Source organism: Malaclemys terrapin, chromosome 1, assembly GCF_027887155.1.
Source record: "Malaclemys terrapin pileata isolate rMalTer1 chromosome 1, rMalTer1.hap1, whole genome shotgun sequence".
Lineage (NCBI taxonomy): Eukaryota > Metazoa > Chordata > Testudines > Emydidae > Malaclemys > Malaclemys terrapin.
In genome coordinates, this window is record NC_071505.1 from 346,929,746 (window position 1) to 346,954,973 (window position 25,228).

The following is a 25,228-nucleotide window of genomic DNA, read 5'->3' on the forward strand; positions in this document are numbered from 1 at the left end:
CCCAGATTTCAAGGGTGAAATCTGTGTACTATGAATTGCAATATCCAGTGGGGTGAGAAGAACTGCTTAATCTAGATGTTGCCCAGTCTAATAGGGTTGAGAATTTAGACTGCGGGCTTATATTTTATTTTATTTTGGTAACTAACTCTGACTTTTTGCATATCACTTAATATCACTTAAAAATCTACCTTTTATAGTCAATACATTTGTTTAACTGTTTATCTTTACCAGTGAGTTTGCCTGAAGTGTGTGGCAAATGTGCTGAGGTTTACAAAGGCTGGTGTATGTCCACTTTCCATTGATGAAGTGGTGAACCAATTAATAAATCTACCCTGCTCGTCTTGAGCAGGGCAAGACGGTATATTCCTGAGGTGCAGTGCTGGGAGCTGGGGGGATTTGGCTGGTGCCTTTCCCTGTGTGATCCGTGAGTGGCTCGGGGAGCATTCATGCAATCTAGCGGGGTGTGGGGCTCCACATGTGGTTGTGCTGAGTTATCACAGCACCTGGAGGGGTTTGCTGCTGGTCACTAGCAAGGCATTGTGAAAGACAGCCCAGGCTGGAGAGAGTTCAGGGGGGCAGAGTGCTCCCAGAGTCCTAGGCTGCACCCCGGGGATCCCGTCACACCAAGTATCATTTCTTATTTTGTCTCTTTCTCATTCCTGGGTGGTCAGTTTCTTCCTTGAATCTGGGGTGGTGATGCTTCTTGAGGCTGGTTATCCAAGAGCTCTTCAGGTTTTCTGGTGCTCGGTAGGATTTGTACTTTTGTCCTCCACGAGGACTCTAATCAGAATGTCTAAGCAAAAAGATCAAGTCTCTGTACTGTAATGTTCTCAATACGGTCAAGAAAAAGGAAGTTTTGTAGAAACCCTGACATTAAATGCTTCCTTAGGTCAGCTATCCAGATTCCAACCCCACAATGTTTGGAACCTCATTCTGCTCTTTACTGCACTACCCTAATTGAACCCCTGTGGCTAGCATCGTTACAATTCCTATCCATTAAAGCAGACTTCCTGAGAACTACTGTCGCCAATCGGATGAGTTTATGAAGTTGGGAGCTTTCTCTGAGGAGGCCCATTCAGTCATGCAGTCCTCACATCTGTCGTAGCACTCACTTGCAAAATAAATTCAAGAAATGTTCTTTTTCTGTCAAGCATGAAAGTCTAATCTGTAGGAGCACTGATAACTTCAGGGCAGAGAAGTCATGGCTCCTATATTGAGACCAGCTAGATGGCCATGTAGCCATCAATACATAAATTCACCAAATTCTACATGTTGGTCATCTAATCATTAGCAAATGCCATTTTTCGGCAGAAGTCTTTTCCATGCCTCAGTGTCCAGGATATATAATTTACCTCATTTTGGTTGTCCATATTTAAAGGATGATCCAGCTTCCCACCCTGGAGGCACATTGCTGTGAAAATCCCATTGTTAAGGCTCTGTAGATCCTAGCTCCATGTAGAATAGGGAAAAAAATTGTTTTGCCTGAAAATTTCCTTTCCTTGAGTAATAAGGTCCATGGATCTGGCCCATCTTGGAGACAAATTTATCATCCAGAATAGAGAGAGAAATTGATATCCAAATATTCAGGTTTATTTTGTTAGGGAGACGTATCCCTGTGCTGTGCATTAGGAGAAATTGTTGTGATTTCATTTTAAGGTATAGTTAACACAATCTGTAATTTAGGAAAGTAGAATGGAATCATACCGGCCGTGGACATTGTTTTGATTGAAGGGAACTTCAGGGGTGGGGCACTCCTTATTGCTAATGACTGACAGATCTGGTTCTGCCTCCAAGTTGTTAAGTAGGCTGAAATACCCCTTGTAACAGATCTGTAGACCTTATTATTCAAAGAAAGGAAACTTGTAGGTAAGCATGAATAAATTTTCCTATTCTAATGTCTTACCATGTGTGACCAAAGCAAACATTGTCAGCTAAGACCTTGTCTACCCTAGGAGGGTTTTGCTGGTATAGTTGTACTAAAATAGTTATGCTAGCAAAATCCTTTAGGGTGGATGCACTTAATTGGTAGAAAACGGCTTATAGTAGGGCTTTTACCAGTGTAGCTATCTTGGTAAAAAATCACCCCATTAACTGACAGAGCTATGTTGGTAAATTTCTAAGTGTAGACCACTCCTAAATTTCAGGGAAACGACATTTACATCTGAAGCCTACCCGTGGACATCTTTTTTTTTTATTAAGTTAAATTCCATGGGGCATTTCCTGTTCCCAGAGGGAGGTCAGTTTTCGGGAGTCCCTGTTCCAGAAGGGGCTGGCAGAGTCCACAGCACTGGGAAATCAAGAAAACTAGACCAGTATTCCATATTTAGACAACAGTGTATAAATGGGACTGGATACTTAACCATGATAATTGTAGCTTATAAGCGCAGGGCTTAGCTGATTACCTAATTTGGGAAGACCTTTTCTCATGGTATATTGGCAGGAACTTTCTCTGCGGCACTGAGTTGGGAGAGGGGGTCATCCGTTAGGATCTGCTGGGCATATCGCCCATTGCCTGATTTCCTGTGGTTGCAGAGGTTGGGTTGTGGGAGATGGAAACTGGTGCTTTCCATCTTCTATGTTTATATTACACAGTAACATACTGGAGTTAGATCAGTATCAGTGTGAGACGTCCTGTTCCCGCACTAGTACCGTAACTACAGCCAGGATTTTAAATGCGCCATCCCTGTGTAAATCTACATACATTTGTCAGGCCTTCAAAACACAATAGTGATGAACACGATATGAGAACTTGGACTCGTAGGTTGATACTTGGTGAGACGCTGAAAGTGTAATTGGCGAGCCTAGCTCTAGGTGCTTTTGAGAGAATGTCGTATGCAAAGTATGAAATTGGAGAGCGTACATTTATTTATTGTAGACAAACATTAAAATGAAACTCCGGATCCTCTGCTCTTGTAACTGAAATTGAAAAAAGTTTGTGGTCCTTCATCTCTTGGTTGCTAAGCCTCAAGGTAATAGTATCCTGTTTATAAGGCTGGTACCAAGTCATATCTGGGGAGTGTGCAGATACAAGTGAACATCTAACAGAGATCAGAAGTTAAAGGTACTGCCACAAGGAAAACTGCTGCTCCCCTGCATAGTAGCACATCTATCATTTCTCACTGATGAATATTTTGGGATGAGTGACATTTATGGCTGTCGTTGCACTAGGTTCAGAAACTTTGGCAGCTGTATTTCCTGTAAATTACAAGTGACCATTCAATTCTATGCGACCCAGTCATCTGCCTTTATCTGATAGAGACACCTTTATTTCCAGTAAACGGTTAGTGATCATATGGTGCTGTATCATGACTCATACTCAATAATAACGTACACAGGCACCTGTTTTCTGAAAAAAGTGCCAGTGCTCACACGTCTCTCAGACTCACCCATCCTATTTTATCTTCCATGCTCACTTACAAGTGCACTCACCTGTATTTCTTGCCTGTCTCACTATGGCATTTGATCAGCTAATACGCTACCTGCAGTACCAAATGCTGTCATGCCAGGCATTGGGGCACCGGTAGCAGCTGAGAGAATTGCAGTCAGTGTTTGCTTGGGGAAATTACATGCACCTGATACTTTATTTGTGTTTTAAACAGTCTGGAGAGAGAGGAGTGGGAAGCCTGGAGAGTAAGTCTGGGTGTGGGTGGGACTAGGCCAGGAGCACCAGGTCATTTGAAATCTGATAGCAGTTGCAGTGGTTTTTTTCATAAGAATGTAAGAATGGCCATACTGGGTCAGACCAGTGGTCTGTCTAGCTCGGTATCCTGCCTTCTGACAGGGACTGGTGCCAGATGATTCGGAGGGAATGAACAGAGCAGGGCAGTGATCGCGTGATCCATCCCCTGTCATCCAGTTCCAGTTTCTGGCAGTCAGAGGTTTAGAGACACTGCCATCATGGGATTGCCTCCCTGATCATCTTGGCTAATAGCCGTCGATGGACCTGTCCTCCAGGAACTTATGTAATTCTTTTTTGAACCCAGTTAGACTTTTGGCCTTCACACCATTCTCTGGCAATGAGTTCCACAGGTTGACAGTGCATTGTGTGAAGCAGTACTTCCTATGTCTTCTCTTTTCTAAGCTAAAAGTCCCAGTCTTTTTAATATGGAAGCTGTTCTGTACCTTTTCCTGGCTGGTGTTGGCTGTATGTAGCTAGAGATCTGTGCTGGTAGCAGAGGGCTTCTAGGGTGGATCTGTCATGAAGATTGCGGCAGCCAAGGTATCTGTGAAAGCTAATGGGGACAAGTAAAACTAATAATGAAACATTTAAAAACAATTGGTGTGAATTTAGTGCTGGCAAAAGATTTCAGATTGACAGACCAAGAGAAATAAATCTCACTTCAGTCCACACTTAGGCCCTGGTCCAGCCAATCATTTAATGAAACATGTACTTAACTTTTTAAGCATATGAGTAGTCTCATTTTCTCTGGGTTTTTAGAGATCAAGTTGATAGATGCATTAATAAATGCCAGTTTATCCTCAGAAAAGATACGGTATGTATGGCAGCAGTGCAAGATTCCTCTGCTGCCAGGGTGCCTGTTTTGTTTCAGAAGGACCCTCATGAAGTCAGAGGGGAATTCGATCTCCAAGGCCCTTTTGGGCACGTCTATGCTGCAGTTAGACACCTGCAGCTGCCCCAGGCCAGCTGATTCGGGCTTGGGCTAAGGGGCTCTGGGATCCTCCCACCTCGCAAGGGCCTCTGTGTCTGCTCCACAATTAAACGACTTCTTAGCCTGAGTCAGCGGGCACAGGCCAGCCCCGGGTTTTTAGGCACACCCGTTGTTCCTCAGCCATTCTGCTAAGACTCAATCGGCCTGCCAATTCAAGTGGCGGGCTTTGTGATGTGGGCACCTGTCCAATGGGAACTGGACTAAGACCCACCAAACTCATTTCATGTAGTCCTCAGAACTGCCATCAGAGGGTAAAAACTTTCAGCCAATAGCCGCCTGGAATGAATGCGATCTAGCTACCTGCTAGGTGAAAGGTTCTTCGTGCCATCTACAAATTCCTATCCGAAAGCCTCTGAAATATCCTGTAAGCATGACAGCTGTGTGTTTGAATCAGCATTCTCTACTTATTAAGTGTGAGGCACAATTTAAGGTGTTGGTTTATAAATATAAAGCTCTAAATGGCCTATCACACATTTAATGGAAATACCATCTTTTTATTGAATAATTTATATGTATATAACAAAATGAATAAAATAAATTTAACTAAACCCACAAAATGTCCTGTGGCTAAGCACTACTGTAATATACATCATCATGTCCTAAGGACACACACTAAACCTATAGAAGAAATATATCCCACTTAATACATACTAAAAAACAACCCAGAAATCCTGATAGGTACGTTATTGGGGAAAACAAAGTCTCTGGCCTCTTGTGGAGAAGGCCCCTCCTCCCGTGCACGCAAGCTGATCAGCATTTCCAGCGCTACTGCAGGAGCTGGTCCCTAAGAGAGATTGGCCCAGGTTAGGCCCTGACCCATTCTTTTTTGTCAGGATTTGCGGCTATCATAGAGACCAGCCAGTCTTACTTTAGATTTGTGGGTCTGGAACACTAAAATATCCCAGTGTATTCCTGCCCCAAACACTTCTCTTGCTTTTCCAAATGCCAGTCGCGGAGCGAGAGAGTGAGATGGAAAGTCTTGTGGTGGGGGCTACCTAATGCCAGTGTTTTCTCCCCAAACAGAGTTCTGTCGAATTGATGAGCCCTTGTGCCACCTCGAAGATGAGCAGCTCAGCTTTGAAGCTGTCTGCAATATCCACAAGCAGATGGATGATGACGCCAATGGCAACGTGGATGTAGAGGAGAGCGATGAGGTTAGTTCACAGCTACTTTCCTTTCTTTCTCCCTCCTGTCCTTCCTCCCCTTCCTGCCTTCCTCTGTAGGAGGGCAGCTCTACTTTGGATAATACTGCGTGTCAGGGGTGGCCAAAGATCAGCCGATAACATTGTCCAGAGTAGTTGTTGGCTGCCTTCATCTTCAGCCTGCAGAGACCGAAGCTCCCAGAATGCCATAATAAGAGACCAGTCCTTGCCCCGAATAGAAAGGACAGGCAAAGACACAGAGCTGTGACTTGCCGAAGGTCAAGAGAACCTAAGTATCATGACTCCACAATCCAGTACCTTATCCATTAAGCCACACTACCCCCCAGCGCGATACAAGCGCTATCCACTAGACCAGCGATCTCACTCAAATCACCACGAGGGCCACATGAGGACTAGTACATTGGCCCGAGGGCCACATCACTGACACCTTTTCATACAAAGATACAAAAGCCCGCCCTCTGCCTGTTCCTGTCCCCACTCCACCCCCTCCCTGCCCCATTCAAACCACTTCCCCAAATCCCCACCCCGGTCCTGCCTCTTCTCCTCCTCCTCCTCCCCTGAGCGTGCTGTGTCACCACTCCTCCCCTCTCCCTCCTGGAAAGTCCCAAGCGCTGGGAGGTAGCCGGAGGAGCGGGGATGCGGCGCACTCAGGGGCTGGGAGGCGGGGGGTGAGGGGAGCTTGGCTGCCGGTGGAGTCGGCGCCTATGGCGGGCCACAGGAAATATCTCACGGGCCGCGTGTTTGAGACCCCTGCACTAGACCCCTGGTACCTCCTCGAGGCAATACAGCAGAGTTGAGCTCCGTGTACATGCTGTCCACCTGGAAGTGCTTCGGAAGGGAGGTGGGGTCGTAAATGGGACAGTTGGATCCTTTTAAAAAAAAATTACAGAAGTGTAATCTGCAATTTCTGCGTTGTGAAGTGAAGCCTTTTTCTCCATTGTGACTGGTTTGGTCGGTTTACGGTGATGTTAGCTCTTGTATAGCGCTCTGCCTGCTGAAAGCTCTCTACTAACATTGGACTGACTAATCCTCCCAACAACGAGTCTCTTCCCCCCTCGCCCCCCACCACCCCAGTGAGGCAGTATGATCCCCGTTTTGCAGATAAGGAAGTGGAGGCGCAGGGAATTTAAATACTTGCCTGAGCCCACACAGTAAATCCGTGTGTCACACGAGCCCATAATAATGAAGCAGCTCTTTCTTCTAAAAATATTTGCTGCAAAGAAAAGGCTCATCGGTCCAAAATGTGAACCCATGTCAATTCAGAGCCAGCGTCTGCCCTCCTAGCTTGCTGGGGCAAGTTGTTTGTTCTGTCACTACAGAGCGCTTCTCTCTTTGTCTCAGTTTCACTGCCCAGACTGATCAAAGAGCTCCCATCTGGATTCCCCCGTCACTGTGAGGAAAACATTTTGTACAGTCGCTTTCCGTGTCTCAGATGACTTTTTATAAACTCTGGAGTTCTAATCCTGGCTCTGCCGCTGACTCATGGTATGGACTTGGGCCAGTCAATTCACTTGTCTACCTCAGTTTCCCCATGTGTAAAATGGGGACAATACCCATGTTGAAAGAGCTGAGGATTAATTAGTGGGTTTTGTATAGCACTTTGAATGTGCTTGATGACATTATATAAACGCTATGTAAAGTATTATTAATCTATGAATTAGTTTTCATAACTGGAGGGCAGGAACTGAGGTAAGAATCTGTCTTGTGTGTTCTTTGTATTGTCACTTTACTCTGGCCTCTATGTGCTACTGAAATACAAATAATAATATTATTACACTCCCCGTAGACTCCGTTCTGGATGGTTTTCTGAGCCTTCCAACCCCTGGCTCGGCTGTATATTGAAGTTGCCACCATTACTACTGTCTAGTTTAAAACACATTAAATATCCAACCTTTTCAGTCTGTTCAAACAACTAAATATGTCATCCAAGCCCTCTTCATCTCTTGTCCTGATTATGAATCACCACTTCCAGTCCATTCATAATGCAGCTGCTAAGATCGTACTCCTTACCCATGGACCTGACCACATCCCCCTCTACTGGCTTCTCTTCTCCATGATGTCAAATACTTCTTGTCCTCACCTTCAAGGCTCTCCCTAAATCTGACCTCTGGGCTTCGCTGACCCTGGTGTCATGTTGCAGGCCGCTCTTTCCACTCCTTCAGTGACACCAATCTCGTTGCTTCATTTGTCTGTTTCTTGCACAGCTGTCCTTGTGTTTTTACCATGCTACACTTACACCCTGAATGGCCTCCCAGAGCTAATCTGCAAGGCCATCTCCCACTCCAAGTTCCTTTTTAAGACCCATTTCTGCTATGATACTACAAGAAATTAGCCAATTAATATAGTTACTTAAAGTAGATATGATAGAAAACACACATACTCAAACAACTTTAGGCAGAGAAGTCTTCCTTATTGCGTTATGCTACAAACTAGCCCTCATTCGTAAATATACACTCTTTTTGAAGTTCCCTGCCATCTTCTCCCCATGCCTTTGCTGTGATAACTGTTTAGTTATCCTTCCATTCTGTCACATCTCATATTTAGTTTGTAAGCTGCTTGGGGCAGGACTCATATCTGCCGTGGTATTCTCTGCGCTGTTTTTTCCTGGGAATTTTGTAGTGCTGTCACAGCCTTCTTGAAACAGGCCATTAGAAAATAAATATATAGAAAAAAATGACACTCCCCAATGGACAGAGGAGAATATTTCCTTATTGTTATGGATAAACATTGATTTTTCACTTGGAAATGATGATAAAAGCTTTGTATTTCAGCCAACTGAAATGGCTAATTTTCAATGGGTTGCCCACCTACAACTTGGCTGAGAATTAAAACTCAGCTGAAAGATGAGAAATTACAGCATCCTCTAGTCCACTAGCCTGTCTTCCTCAAATTCTCCATCTGTTCTGCTCAACTGTAGGGAAGTCACAGCCTCAGCAGCTCTGCCATAAAGAATTTGTCTTTGTCATCACGTTTTCTGTGGCTTGATGAAAGAGGAGAACACCAGAAGCCATCAGAGGCATCGACTTAGTTCTCAGTTTGAGGCCCAATTGCACATTCCTGCCTGCTGTGACAACTGTTGGAAATAAGCCTAAATCCTCCCCTCACACCCTTGTGCCAAGGGCTGCTAATGGTGCAGGGTTAGTCTATCTCCTTCGGTTCTCTCTCTCTGGCTATTGCCTGGGGAACAGGATTTGCAGACCATTGACCTTTCATATGTCAAGAAGACGACTGCTTAACAGCTGTAAGAGAGGAAAGTGATGCAGTGCCATGTCGCTCTAGTTTTTAAAGGTCCCTTGTGCGTCACTGAAGCTGTGAGAAGGGTTTTACCCCATGCTTTCCTCTGCCAGATACATGCAGCTCTGACATGGTGGGTTATAGGGCAAACTCCGAGGTTTGCTACTTGGATGACTTCTCTGAGAAATCCACAACGGATTAGTAAAGCTTTCTCAAAGCCTGGAAGTTAGTTGTAACATGCAAAGGCAGATTTTCAGTAGGAATGTAGCTGTGTGCTTCTTGCAAATAAATCTGGGACTCTCAGACATACATATATATAGAGAGAGAGAGAGAGAGAGAGAGAGAGAGATTAAGTGGAGGTGGGGTAGCTCTGCAACATGCCCAGTTGGGGCGCAAACACAGGCTTTGTTGGAATGGGGTTATCAGAGACAAGCCCCCTTCACTGGGAATGACCTACACCAGACTTGCAAATCTCACCTCAGGTATCCCAGCTGATCTCATCTGGTGAAGTAAAGCACAGAGAGAGAACAGCATCTCTCATACCCAGGATCCAACCATAGCAAAGCATAGTAACTGTAGCATAAATTGCACCTGGAAACAAACTGGAAGCCAGTGCAGTCAGTGGAGCACATGGCAAAATGTGCCACTCCATGTGTGAGTCACCAGTAAATCATCAGATAGCTGCATTCTGCACCAGCTGAAGTCTCAAAAGGGTCGTCGCCCGTGTAGAGCACATAGAATGAATCTAATCTGAAACTGACAAAGGCATGGCTAGATAGTGAATTCCACATCTGAGAGGGAAAAGGGCACCCTCGTAGCCAAGCATAGATGGAGAATGTGCTCTGCCACCACTGCTTCGTGACCCTCCGGCAGCAGCAGAGAAGCCACTAACCTGAGAACCAACATAAGAAGGCAGCTGTATGCCATCAATTGAAAGGGCAGACATTACCTGAAAATGCCCCCATAGTACCAAGCTAGTGAGTAAGGGGGGAGCAAAGTTGCTTTGTGGTTTACTTTGTCTCACTTCTGTGTCAGAAGGCAAAGTGTTCAAGTCCCACAGTGAGTTTTGAACTCCTCCAGTGCAAACTGTCTATTATGATTATTTAACTCCTTTTAATCTTTCCTTTCAAGTTGGCCCCTTTACAGTTTTGGTTGTTCTCGGACTTCCCTTCAGTTGACATACTCCTTTCCAGAACTGATGATTTAACACCAGTGACCATCTTCTGATTCAAATTTGAAAAAACAGCAAAGCTAAATATTTTATTCAAGGTTTTGAATTTGTATCCTGTTCTCAGAATCCAAGTGATTTCCTTGTTGAATTTACTTTCAGAATAGCCTGCATCGTTTGCATTTTATGCGCAAATAGTGTTCTATGCAAATATTTCTATGTAAATATGTCTCTGTAGATATGTATTGATCTTTTGCAACTGCAGGAAACACATTGTGATCTCTGTTTGCTTATTGGCAGAGTTAAGTATTGCAAAGTGCTGTGATTCCAGGCTTCACAATGCACTGCAACACCTCACTAGTAGGTGTAATTCATTGCCATTGGAGAAGCTTACATGGGAATCTGTGTCCGGAGCTTGCCTCTGTGTAAAAAAAAACTTGTACATTGTATGGTCAATGCTAGCCTGCCTGGACACATCTGCACCTGAAGCTAGACTTGCCTGTTGAGTCATTGTTCTCCATCTTTCAAGGCTATACGCTCCTTCTTATTTTGTCATGTATTTAAAACTTTTCTTCATTGGTGGCTGGAGGCCAGCTCCTGGGCAAATTATCTGAATGGATATAAATGTTCACAAATGTGAACCTGTATGGCTGTGTTTTCTGTTTAATCTTCAGATTAAACACAGCAGTTGTTCTGAGGATGTGAGGGAGATTCCCAAACCTCTGAGCCATTCTTTTTAGGTGACAAATCCGAGGAACTGTCCCAGATTGAGGTGTCATTAGAGGAGGTTTTGGAACAAATTGATAAACTAAACAGTAATAAGTCACCAGGACGAGATGGTATTCACCCAAGAGTTCTGAAGGAACTCAAATGTGAAATTGCAGAACTACTAACTGTCGTCTATAACGTATCATTTAAATCAGCGTCTGTACCAAATGACAGGAGGATAGCTAATGTGACACCAATTTTTAAAAAGGGCTCCAGGCCAGGAAGCCTGACTTCAGTACCGGGCAAACTGGTTGAAACTATAGTAAAGAACAAAATTGTCAGACACGTAGATGAACATAAGTTGTTGGGGAATAGTCAACATGGTTTTTGTAAAGGGAAATCATGCCTCACCAATCTACTAGAATTCTTTGAGGGGGTCAACAAGCATGTGAACAAAGGAGATCCAGTGGATATAGTGTATTTAGATTTTCAGAAAGCCTTTGACAAGGTCCCTCACCAAAGGCTCTTAAGTAAAGTAAGCAGTCATGGGATAAGAGGGAAGGTGCTCTCATGGGTTGGTAACTGGTTTAAAAGATAGGAAACAAAGGGTAGGACTAAATGGTCAGTTTTCAGAATGGAGAGAGGTAAATAGTGGTGTCCCCCAGGGATCTGTACTGGGCCCAGTCCTTTTCAACATATTCATAAATTATCTGGAAAAAGGGGTAAGCAGTGAGGTGGCAAAATTTACTGATGATACAAAACTACTCAAGATAGTGAAGTCCCAGACAGACTACAAAGAGCTACAAAAGGATCTCTCAAAACTGGGTGACTTGGCAACAGAATGGCAGATGAAATTCAGTGTTGATAAATGCAAGGTAATGCACTTTGGAAAACATAAACCCAACTATACATATAAAATGATGGGGTCTAAATTAGCTGTTACTACTCAAGAAAGAGATCTTGGAGTCATTGTGAATAGTTCTCTGAAAACATCCAGTCAATGTGCAGTGGCAGTCAAAAAAGCGAACAGAATGCTGGGAATCATTAAGAAAGGGATAGATAAGACAGAAAATATCATATTGCCTCTATATAAATCCATGGTATGCCCACATCTTGAATACTGCGTGCAGATGTGGTCACCCCATTTCAAAAAAGATATATTGGACTTGGAAAAGGTTCAGAAAAGAGAAACAAAAATGATTAGGGGGTATGGAACGGCTTCTGTATGATGCGAAATTAAAAAGACTGGGACTTTTCAGCTTGGAAAAAAGATGACTGGGGGGGGGTTATAATAGGGGTCTGTAAAATCATGATGGGTGTGGAGAAAGTGAATCAGGAAGTGTTATTTACTCCTTCTCATAACACAAGAGCTAGGGACCATCAAATGAAATTAATAGGCAGCAGGTTTAAAACAAACAAAAGAAAGTATTTTTTTCACACAACGCACAGTCAACCTGTGGAACTCCTTGCCAGAGGATGTTGTGAAGGCCAAGACTATAACAGGGTTAAAAAAAGAACTAGATAAATTCACGGAGGATGGGTCCACTAATGGCTATTAGCCAGGATGGGCAGGGATGGTGTCCCTAGTCTCTGTTTGCCTATTCTGTTCACCTGGCATTGGCCACTGTCGGAAGACAGGATACTGGGCTAGATGGACCTTTGGTCTGACCCAGTATGGCCGTTCTTATGTTCTTCTAGGACATGAAATTATCCTGAGAATAACTGTAGAATGTCAGGCCATTTCAGTAAATTTGTGTGAAAACGACTGAGGTAATAGTCCGTTCGGAGAATGCCATCGTTTTACCTGTCCACAATTGACACCAGGAGCAAAGGCTTGGCCTGAGATACCCACTGAGTTAGTGTGGACAGAAAAGCAACTGGAAAAACTGTCAGTAGCTCACACATCAGGGAAGCTGGACCACCCAGCCCTCTAATTTAATGGTAGCCAGTGGCATCAAAGGGTATGGGAGCTATTTGTTTCTTATGTGCGGAAGTACACATAATAATGTAGGCCAAGGGAGGTTCTCTAGCACGATCCCTGTGAGCCCTAGTTAGTTGACCGGAGCTCTAAGACTTGCTGACACAGGTTATTATTTTTTTTGCTTTGTAGGCATAATCTGGGTTGCTGTCAGGCTTTCCAGGTTCTGTTGACGATGGGCTTATTTGTGCGTAATAGAAGAGGGCTTAGTCCTGGGGCCAGACACTGTCCTAAAAGCAGAGCCTTAGAATTGCTTTCCAATTCCATAGTGTGCAAATTGGGAGTCAGCTGCTGGATTGTAGTGGGATATCCCTAATGCTGGAAAGTCCCTGTTTCTGAGTCAGTTGCCTTTCTGTCCATCTTGAATAGTTTCCTCCGTTAAACTAGTGAGGGGGAGGTTAGGGGTGATTTTGAAGATTGAGTGCAGTCACCTCAGTGAGAATTCGTACATCTTCAGCAGATGTTCTGAAAGGCCAGCAGGCCTGAAAGTCCACCTGCTGCCTTTTTTTTGGCATGTTGAGTTATCCCTCCACTCAGCTCGCTCCGTTCTCGTGAGCAAGCTTGAGTTGCAGAGTTATGGGGCAGTTGTGATGTCTGAGTGCTCGTGAGTGCAAATGAAACCCAGTGTTCTGGCTTTGTAGTGAGTTAGTCTTTGCTCAATTGAGAAATTGGGATTTTATCCACACTGCAGCCATCTTTTCCATGGGGGATGTAATTGACACATTTTTTTCTAAATTAAGGTCTGTTTTTTTTTTTAAATAACTATATTTAAGACCAGTGAAAATTTGACTGTCAACCTTAAACTGTCCTTTTAAAGCATCGTTGTTTTTTCCTTTTGTTGAGATGAATTCTCATCAAGTTTAAAGATGATAGCGGTGACCCCAATTAAAGAGAGAGCACTGGCTCTTGTGGGAAAACCCTTCTAATTAGCAACCTATTTGTGATCATATTCAGTCAAAGGTGGTTCCAGTTCCGTTTAAGGACACCTATGTCTTGTGATTTAATTGAACAAACTTTAGTTTGTGGGATGTTTTTTTCTATTTAAATTTCAGGTCTGTAGTGACCAAAATATCCGCAGCCAGGATTCTAGAGCCGGACACAAAATTTGTATCTGCATCCGATCTGCGATCTGCAAAAATGATCCGTGAATATCCGCAGATTTGCAGGGCTCTAGATACAAAATTTGTATCTGCATCCGATCCGTGATCAACAAAAATGGTCTGTGGAATCCACATCTTCGGATGGAGGTATCTGCGGATATAAAGCAACCTTGTGGAGAGGTAGATGAACCTTACACAAAGTGTGGCAGCCAGAGGGTTAAAATGTTTAATGAGATTATGCAAATATGTAAATTGATTTATAATTATGCATTTTTTTCTTAAGGTGCTCTGACGTTGTGCAGTCTATATGGTTTTATAAAAACATAATAATAAGTTAATATAATGTAACTGGAATAGTTTTATAAAAATATGCTAATGAGGTTAAATATAATGTAACTGGAATATGCTTCATTCAAAAGGTCTTTTGTAAAGTATCATTACAAAGCTTATAATCTACTGCGTGTGATCATCCTATTTGTATAAATGTACCTCTCTTGTATCTAAAACTAGAAATATGAAATATAACTCTGAGGGCCTATTGTAATTATGCAAAGTGTGGGCCATTAATAGTGGTTTGGAATCTTGATGACTCCCATTAACCAGGACAATTGTCTGCAGATGGCTGTGTTTACCTGTTAGTCTTCCTGTATATGTGTGTGCTGGCAGGTGGGCAATGAAGTCTTGCAGTGACATGTGATCATGTCACCTGAACTGGAATCCATCTTTAACCTGGTGCTTTTCCAGTGTGTGAGAGGGGTGGGGGGCGCAAAGGGTTCCCGCCTTATGCAAAAGATATATAAAGGGGTGGAAGAGAACAAAGGGGAGGAGGAGTCATCATGAAGAATCCCCTAGCTACCACCTGAGTTGCAACAAGAGCTGTACCGGGGAAAGAATTGTGCCTAGGCCTGGAAGGTTTCCAGTCTGAGAAAAAGCTTACTGAAACATCTCTGAGGGTGAGATTATCTGTATTCAGTTTAATTAGGCATAGATTTGCTCATTTTATTTTATTTTGCTGGGTGATTTTCTTTGTTCTGTCTGTTACTACTTGGAACCACTTAAATCCTACTGTCTGTATTTAATAAAATCACTTTTTATTTAGTAATTTACTCAGAGTATGTATTAATACCTGGGGGAGCAAACAACTGTGCATATCTCTCTATCAGTGTTACAGAGGGCGAACAATTTATGAGTTTGCCCTGCATAAGCTTTATGCAGGGTAAAACGGATTTATTTGGGTTTAGACCCCATTGGGAGTTGGACATCTGAGTGCTAATGACAAGCACACTTTTGTGAGCTGTTTTCAGGTAAACTTGCAGCTTTGGGACAAGTGATTCAGACCCTGGGTCTGTGTTGGAGCAGACGGGAGTGTCTGGCTCAGCAAGACAGGGTGCTGGAGTCCTGAGCTGGCAGGGAAAACAGAAATAAAAGTAGTCTTGGTATATTAGGTGGCAGCTCCCAAGGGGGTTTCTGTGATCCAACCCGTCACAGGTGCCACATAATTGCTCTCAAGAATCTGAAATTCTCATTTTAGAAATGTCTCTGAAGCTTGTGGTTGCAAAGAAAACTTTCTGGCTGTGAGCCTAAAGTAACCATTATAGTGATGTCAGAGTCTGCAGACAGCCAGAAATAATAGTTCTGATAAATGTTGGACTTGCTCCCGTTTAGCTACCCTCGGTGTTAATGTTGAAGCCTAGTGGAGATTTGTGAAAGGGTAGTTATCTGATATTATTTATCAGTAACTTTAATTACAGTGACTTGAATACTTGCACTAGTATATCGCACATGATCTGTGTGGCCATATGCTAGAAACTAGGAGCTCCCATATTTCCCCCAAGCCCCTCACTTTATTGAAATCCTCAAGTTGTCTGTACTTGGCTGTTAGCCAAGATGGTCAGGGATACAACCCCATGCTCTGGGTGTCCTTAGCTTCTGATTGCCAGAAGTTGGGAGTGAAGGACAGGGGAGGGATCACTTGATGATTACCTGTTCCGTTCATTCCCTCTGAAACTCCTGGCATTGGTCACTGTTGGAAGACAGGATGCTGGGCTAGATAGACCAGTATGGCTGTTCTTATGTTCTTATGGAACCTGTTCACCCCTTAATGTAAATGTTTTTTCTGCACAGTGCTAGCCAAGTTCTTAGTCCCCTGTTCTTTTTCATGTGTACAGATGGTGTTCCCTTACATGTGTTGACATTTGACAGCTCTTGCTGTGTTTCACAATTCTCATTTCAGTTGGTTTTGAACACCAAATGACTTTAAAAGAAAGTATAACAATGCAGAATGGCTGTTGACTGCTACGTCCAGCAGTCGTCTCTTCTGCTTATGCTCGCCATTCCCTGTAATGGTAATTCTTTTCATCATGCTTCCAAATTGTATGCTCTCTTCTTGGGGTTATTTTTGACATTGAGATTGCTTTAGAGGCGTTTGTTGGCTACGTTGTGAAGCTGCCATAGGAGAATGTATATCTGTGAAGTTATCACATGCATATTTATCTGTGAAGTTATAAAACTTGCCTCAGTTGAAATCTCTTTATGTTCTGTAATGTGATGGCAACACACTCTGTGGTTCCTGTGCACTTGGTGACCTTCTCTGCAAACAGTTACAGAAAGGGAAATCTAATTTTAACACTCAAGTGAGCTTCCATTTTTCATAATTTAACTGCCTTTAATGTGTCAAAGCAGTTAGTTTGTCTGAAAGATGCAGTAGGATATAAAGTTGTGGTGTATTGTGCCTCTGCTCTTTGTGCAGGTCACTAGTAGGTCACCTTAACAGCTTGTCAGGGGAGTTGGGAGTCTTGTAACACTATCAAATCCAGCTTTCTTCTTCCATGCGAGCAGTTGAAAATCCCATACAACACTGTCCTCTTCTGAGAGTACTCGGAAATCTGGTTTGATGGTGCTCTGTTTAAGGAAAGCGGAGAGATCACTTTTCCTTTCTGTGCTCCCTGAGCTAAATATACAGAGCAACAGCTGATCCCCTGCGGGTGTTTACAGGCACTCTTAGCAGCCCGTTGTGGCAACTCCAGATGACATTGCTGCATATCCCATGTAGGTCACAAATCAAAAAAGTTTGCATCTTTTGCTTTGCTCCCTTCTTTGGCTCACCTATTTACTAACTTAAAGCTATTCTCCCTCGAATGGGAGTGATGGCTTGGTGTCCTGTGAAGTTTATAACCATAATGGAGCATAAACTAGTACTGCTGAGAAGAACTGAAGGGAGGAGCTGATGTCACATGGTGTGGTGGTCAGATTCCCCCTCCTCCCCCCCGCCTTTCTAACTTCAAAATGTTCAGCTAAATCAATATGGTCTTTTCACCACTATTCATCAGAGCTATTCAGAGCAAAATATGAATTTTAAGACTATTGTATAGTATACACTGTGTGTATACATATCGACTTGTATAAGTGCAGCATCAGCACCTAATACATTTGAAAACAGAGCAAGGTAAGTCCCTTAGCGTTCCTGGTAATAAGGGATTTTGCTTGCCTAATTTTAATACTAATCACCAAAGAGAGTCTGTTTTTTCTCTTTTGTGAAATTGCCTTCATGAATCATCACCCTGGGAGTTCTGGAGTAATCAAATAAACTTGGTCCAGCTCAAACCGTGTGTCCTGATGCACGTTTCAATTGACTGCACATGTAAGATAGAAGATAGGTTCCGGAGGCCAATTTTAGGCTGCTAGGTAATAGAGAGAAGTCCAGGACCTCATCTCTAGCATTCTCTGAAATGCTTCCAGTTCCCCCTGCAGGGCCAGTTAGACAGGCAGAACTGCAGGGTCTCAATATGTGGATGAGATGATGGTGGTAGGGAGAAGGGATTTAAGTTTATTAGGAAGTGGGGAACCTTTTGGGAAAGGAGGAGCCTATACAGGAAGGATGGGCTCCACCTAAACCAAAATGGGACCAGATTGCTGGCATGTAAAATTAAAAAGGTCGTAGTAGAGTTTTTAAACTAAGAGTTTGTGGAAAGCCAAGAAATGCAGAGGAGCACATGGTTTGGATGGAGATATCCCTTAGGAGAGGATCTATTAATGGGGATTCTTGATATCCTACTAAAGAGGAGAGACTAGAAGCTGATAAAGTACAGGTACGAACTGAAGAGAAACAATCAAACGAAAAAGAGTCCCAGTCAGTTACATCACATAATGGCAGACAGCTAAAACGTGACAGATTTTATAAGCGCTTGTATATAGATGCTAGAAATCTAAATACTAAGATGGGTGAACTTGAGTGCCTGGTATTAAATGAGGATATAACAGGCATCACATAAACTTGGTGGAATGATGATAATCAGTGGGACATGGTGATATCAGGATACAAAATACATAGCAGGAGTGGCCAAACTTACTGACCCTCCGAGCCGCATACCACAATCTTCAGAAGCTCGAGAGCCAGGGCATGCCTGCCAGGGCTTGGGGTGTCTCCAGAGCTCGGGGTTTCAGCCCTGCTCCTGCTGAAGCCTCGAGCCCCGACAAGCACACCCTGCAGGGCTGAAGCCACGACACAACCCTCCACCCCCGCTTTGGTTGGAAGAAGCTGGAGGTGACACATGGGGAGCACATGACCAGATTTTTGCCAGGGTTTGGTGGCCAGGCACTGTCACATGGTGCTGCCAGGCCCCCTCCCTGCAGGGCAGGTACTGGAGCCGTCAAGCTGGGAGCTGTGGCCGTGGGGAGAGGCAAGGGCAAACAGCTGGGAGCTGCAGGGAGAGCCATTGCATTTGCTGCTGCCTCTCCCCATGGATCTAAAGCAGCGGCCTGTCCTGCAGCTCCCAGCTCTTTGCCTCAGAACTAACACCTGGGAGCTGCAGGGAGGGGCCGCTGAGGGTGAGAGGGGTATGTGTGCCAGGTGGGGGCAGGGGGTGCGTGATTCAAGCTGTTGGGGGGGGGGCAAACCTTTAAATTGTGCCCCCCACTCTCAGCAGGCGCCAGTCATCTCTGGCAGAAGTGCTGAGCCTCCTTTCCCTAAGTCTGGTAGGGGGAGGATGGGGGGAGCCTGGGGAGCGCTGCGAGGCCCACGTCTGATCCATAGAAAGGACAGCGTAGGTCGTGCTGGTGGGGGAGTGGCAGTACATGCGAAAGAAAGCAGAGAGTCAAACATAGTAAAAATCTTAAGTGACTCAAACTGTACCATAGCATGTCATGGATAGAAATTCCATGCTTGAATAAGGCAGAGCAGTAGGAATATACTGCTGACCAGGATGGTGATTGTGAAGTGCTCCAGGAGATTAGAGAGGCTATAAAAATAGAAAACTCAATAATAATGGGGGATTTCAAGTGTTAGGTAAAAAGCAAGTCCTTACTCACCTCTCCAGCACCCGAGTTCGTGCGGAGTTGGTATGGGGCTCACAATCTGTCAGAGACCAGACACCAATTCGTTGATCAACGGGCTCACACTGTCCTTAGCTTGAAAAGCTTCAGAGTAAGTGTGGCAAGTTTATTAGGGGTGAGCATCAATATTTATACACAGAAGAAAACAAAGTGATTAACAGATCATAATGGTCATGCATAATCAATCAAGATTCTACAGGATAAAACAGGTTAAAATGTAAATTCAGAAAGAGAAAAGGGGAGATGGCTACTTAAGGGGAGGGGGGTGTCATGAGTAGTTCGCAGGTCAGAGCTTTGGTTAAAAGTTCAGACAGAGACATCAAGTCTGGGTTAAGTTTAAGCTCATCAAAAGTTCAGACTCAACACAAGTATCCCCATATTGACTGAGTACATGTCATCTCAGGATGGATACAGAGATAATTTGTTAGTCTCTAAGGTGCCACAAGTACTCCTATTCTTTTTGCGGATACAGACTAACATGGCGACTACTCTAAAACCTACAGAGATAAAGTTTCTAAACACCATTAATGACTGCTTCTTGGAGCAGCTAGTCCTGGAACCTACAAGAGGAGAGGCAATTCTTGATTTTAGTCCCAAGTGGAATACCGGGTCTGATCCAAGAGGTGACTATAGATGAACTACTTGGTAATAGCAACCATAATAAAATTAAATCTAACCTCCTTTTGTGGGGGGGGAGGGGAAGTATCAAAGAAGCTGACCACATCAGCATTTAACTTCAGAAAGGGGAACTACACAAAAGTGAGGAAGCTAGTTAAATGGAAAAGGTACAGTCACAAAAGCGAAATGCATGAAAGCTGCATGGACTCGTTTTAAAAAACACCATAATAGAGGCTCATATTAAATGTATACCCCAAATTAAAAGCATCATAAGTACCACCATGGCTAAACAACAAAGTAACGGAAGCAGTTAGAGGCAAAAAGGAATCCTTTGAAAACTGGAAGTCAAATCCTACTAACAAAAATAGAAAGGAGCATAAATTCTGTCAAGTGTAAAAGTATAATTAGGCAGGCCAAAAAAAAATTTGAAGAGCAACTGGCAAAAGACTCAAAAACTAACAGCAAAAAGTTAAAGTACACCAGAAGCAGGAAGTCTGCCAAACAATAAGTGGGGCCACTGGACAATCAAGATGCTAAAAGAGTACTCAAGGAAGATAATATGGCCATTGCAGAGAAGCTAAATGTATTCTTTGCATCCCTTTTCACTGCAGAGGATGTGAGGGAGATTCCCACACCTGAGCCATTCTTTGTAGGTGACAAATCTGAGGAAGTGTCCCAGATTGAGGTGTCAGTAGACGAGGTTTGGAACAAACTGATACATTTAAACAGTAATAAGTCACCAGGACCAGATGGTATTCACCCAAGAGTTCTGAAGGAACTTAAATCTGAAATTGGAGAACTATCAACCATGGTATGTAACCTATCGCTTAAATCAACTTCTGTACCAGATGACTGGAAGATAGGTAATGGGAGGCGATCCCGGCAATCCAGGCCAGTAAGCCTAACTTCACTCTTAAAGAACAGAATTCTCAAACACATAGATGAACACAATTTGTTGCTGAAGAGCCAACTCAGTATTACAATAGATCTACTTCTGGGTGAATTCAGAATCGTACTTGCTGAAGTTAGTGATAAAAATACGTTTTTACTGCTTTTTATGACTCTTTAGCTCTGCAGAGCCAACCTCCAGCCTTCATCAGTACCTAACACCTGATTGCCTCTGGCACCGCTGGTGAGAAGACACTGGCAGGGTACCTTAGCATCAGCTCTTTTGCCTATGACTCCAGTATTGAAGAGAGTATCCACTTCGGCCTACTTTGATTTTAGAATCAAGGACTGAAGATCTCTTAAGTCCCTGTCTACAGTGGTGTAGCTTTTGGAAACTGGTTTAAAGTTGGTTATGTTCTAATGGTGGGTTTGTAATTTGTTCAGTGTTTTGATTTACAGAAAAACAGGAACAAAAATTGCAGAGTTGGGTTAGATGCATACTAACATGTCATAGAATCATAGAATATCAGGGTTGGAAGGGACCTCAGGAGGTCATCAAGTCCCTGCCCTGCTCAAGGCAGGACCAATCCCCAGACAGATTTTTTTTGCCACAGATCCCTAAACGGCCCCCTCAAGGATTGAACTCACAACCCTGGCTTTAGCAGGCCAATGCTCAAACCACTGAGCTATCCCTCCCCCCAATCTAAAGATGATTCAAGGTCTGGAAAACCTGCCGTACGGTGAGAGATTTAGGGTTAAGGTTAAGTGGTGACTTGATCATGGACAAGTTGTGTGTTTGCTTCAAAAATTACTGGGTGACTTTCTATGGTTTGTGTTATGCAGGATATCTGACTAAATGGTCATTAAAAATCTATGAATTAATGACTAACCCCTTTGTATTCTTTTTCTAGTTCCTGAGGGAAGACTTAAATTATCATGACCCAACAGTCAAACACAGCACCTTTCATGGGGAGGATAAACTCATCAGCGTGGAAGATCTCTGGAAGTCATGGAAAACATCCGAAGGTAAAAATTCTCATATCTAAACACTGCTGCATTCATTTTGTTTGTATTTTCAGCAGAAAGATCATGGTTGGTTCCAGCCTCTTCTGTCACTTTTTGCATGGACTTAGTTTTCCAGAGGGATAAGAGGAGCACAAATAAAATATCTGGAGTGGTCAATTGAAGCAGAAAATTGAGTGGATACAGAGAACAACAATACAGTTGCATTCAGCACCTTAGTAACAGCCAGATAATAAGTAACATGCTCTTTTAGAGGAACCCCACAGAAATCATCTAAATGTGAGGACTGTTAGACCAGTGGTCTCCAAACTTTTTTGATCACGCACCCCTATCAGTAAAAAAATTTTGAGCACGCACCCCCTGCCGCACCGCAGGGCCGGCTCTACCATTTTTACCGCCCCAAGCACCAAAAAAAAAGGGCGCCCGAACTGCCGAAGTGGTGCCGCTCCGACGGTGCTCCTCCTGCTGTGCACCCCGAAGGATCCTCTTGCGTACCCCCTGGGGTGCGCGCATCCCACTTTGGAGACCACTGTGTTAGACTGTGGAATTGTTTTCTGAGGACATAGGGGTCACAGTGGACGAGAAGCTGGATATGAGTCAACAGTGTGCTCTTGTTGCCAAGAAGGCTAACGGCATTTTGGGCTGTATAAGTAGGGGCATTGCCAGCAGATCGAGGAACGTGATCGTTCCCCTTTATTCGACATTGGTGAGGCCTCATCTGGAATACTGTGTCCAGTTTTGGTCCCCACACTACAAGAAGGATGTGGAAAAATTGGAAAGAGTCCAGCGGAGGGCAACAAAAATGATTAGGGGTCTGGAGCACATGACTTATGAGGAGAGGCTGAGAGAACTGGGATTGTTTAGTCTCCAGAAGAGAAGAATGAGGGGGGATTTGATAGCAGCCTTCAACTACCTGAAGGGGGGTTCCAAAGAGGATGGAGCTCGGCTGTTCTCAGTGGTGGCAGATGACAGAACAAGGAGCAATGGTCTCAAGTTGCAGTGGGGGAGGTCCAGGTTGGATATCAGGAAAAACTATTTCACTAGGAGGGTGGTGAAACACTGGAATGCGTTACCTAGGGAGGTGGTGGAGTCTCCTTCCTTGGAGGTTTTTAAGGCCCGGCTTGACAAAGCCCTGGCTGGGATGATTTAGCTGGGAATTGGTCCTGCTTTGAGCAGGGGGTTGGACTAGATGACCTCTTGAGGTCCCTTCCAACTCTGATATTCTATGATTCTATGATTCTATGATTCTATGACAGTGTTGATAGTTCCATTGCTTGAGACATTTCAAATTAGACTGGACAAACACTAGAATTGTATCCTTCAGAGCATGTGTTCACAGAAACAAGTAGGAAACCAGTGTGGTTCTGGAACACAAGTATGTATCATCTGTTCCCTAAGGCTGTTTATGTACTAGCTGAAACTTCTGAGTGGTCTTTAAAGATAGCCCCATAGTGCTCATCACAATAATCCCATTGGCAGGTCACAAAGACATAAATGGCCATGGAAAGGACCACATTAGAGAGCTGGCCATAATCTTCTAGTTTACTGTATACGCAGGACGAAAAAGGCATTTCTGCTCACCAGTAATGCCTGGTGCTGTTGGGTTAGTTGGGATCGAGAAAACACTTCTAGATTGCATACTACTTTCACAAAGGGTGTGAGCACCTCCTGAATAATATACAGATGCCTCTTCTGCCGTTCTTTGTAAATACTTCCCCTGCTTTCCTTTATGATATGGCTCTGGATGTTGTCACTATTATTGCCTCATCCACCTCAAGGGGCTGTTAATTCTGAAACTTAACAATGACAGTGAAAATGTCAACATTAACCATGCCATTACTGAGAACGTTAGCAGAAGCATCCAGCTAACTGTGTGTATCCCACAGTCTTGAACTGCCTTTCATGGGGACAAAATCATCATGTGTTCTTAGTCCAGCTACCCAAACCTCCAGCTTCGCTGACAACATCTCTGAGTCATGAATACTAGAACTGATCAGAAATTTTTTGATCCTCATTTGTCAGAAAATGCTGATTTGTCAAAATTGAAATGTTCCACAGGAATGTATCGGTTTCAACAAAACTTTCAAAAGAAGCCAGGCAGGTTTCCATCAGAAACCTGCTTGGTTTCCTGCCCACCTCCCTGGCTCCCCAGACTGCCAGACTCCCTGCCTGACGGGCTGCTGGGGAGCGTGGGGCTCCCACGCTCACCAGCTGCCCTAGAGCCTGGGCTCCCAAACTCCTTGCTTGATGAGCTGCCGGGGCTTTGGACAGCTCAGGGAAAGTTGGAAGCACTTCAAAAAGATCAAAATGAAATGTCACTGTGATGTTTTCCTAACCAAACTTCAGCTTCCTGTTTTGAGGGACACTTGGAAATGTTTATGTATTTTGTGTTCCAGTTCACAACAATATTTGTTGTTCTCTCTCTCTCTCTATCAATCAGTTAGTAAGTTTTTGGAATTTCCTACAGAATGGAAATTCCAGTTTCTGGCCAACTCTAACAAATACAGAAATCTGCATTACCTCAACAATGAAAAGGTGGGGGCAATGTAGAATAAGTGGAATTTAATATTGAAACGTGGGGCCATTCTACTGACTTTATCATGCGTTGTTTATTGAATTTAAAATCTCCATTTTTAATTTAAGTGACGCTCCCACAGAGTTTCTAGTCGGAGAGTCCATGCACTGTGCCACATGCAGCCAGCTTGTCGCAGAATATGTGCCTTGACAAAGGTTGTAATTTATAACACATATATCCTCCTCCCAGTCCTTCCCCCTTAGTCCATTCATGCCCTTCTATCATCCTGCCTTCGCACCTGGAACAGCCTTCTCTGCCATCCATCCTCTCCTCCCCTCCGTCAAGTCCCTTATTAAAATCCACCCATCCGGCAGTTTCATAAACTCATTAAAATCCACTTCTTCAAGTAATCTTCTGATCACTTTATTGACAACCTCCAAACCTTTCAGCTTCTCAGCCTCGTGCTGTTTCTTTTATGTTTGGCTTGTTTCGTTTACACTATAAATTCTTTGGGGCAGGAGGCATCTCTGTCCTCAAAGTGCGGTGTTGACATGTGTCTGTATATAAATTATAATTTAAAAACGACTGATTTAATTATCCCTTATGGTCTCTGAGGAGCGACTTAATAAGTCACCAACAGCATACATGAGTCTGTGGTACTCGAAAATGAAACAATGACATGCATGAATCTGGAATCGCTTTTCTAGGTTCCAAATTACAACCAACTGGAAACTCTCTGGAGAAAAGTGTTGGGAGAAGAACAGAAGATTGGGGTGTTTAAAAAACAAAAATTTGAATTGTTTGGTTCCCTGCCCCATTTGTTTTATTCTTC

The 25,228-nt window shown here is 43.7% G+C and overlaps 1 protein-coding gene across 4 annotated transcripts in view; it reads left to right on the forward strand.

Moving 5' to 3' along the window:
* Positions 1–25,228, forward strand: part of STIM1 (stromal interaction molecule 1) — a 168,933-nt gene that overhangs the window by 74,852 nt on the left and 68,853 nt on the right. For all 4 annotated transcript variants that reach the window (XM_054015972.1, XM_054015971.1, XM_054015973.1 and 1 more), the window contains 2 exons: positions 5,694–5,824; positions 21,770–21,884. In XM_054015972.1, coding sequence (XP_053871947.1) covers positions 5,694–5,824; positions 21,770–21,884 — 246 coding nt within the window. The remainder of the gene's footprint in view (positions 1–5,693; positions 5,825–21,769; positions 21,885–25,228) is intronic.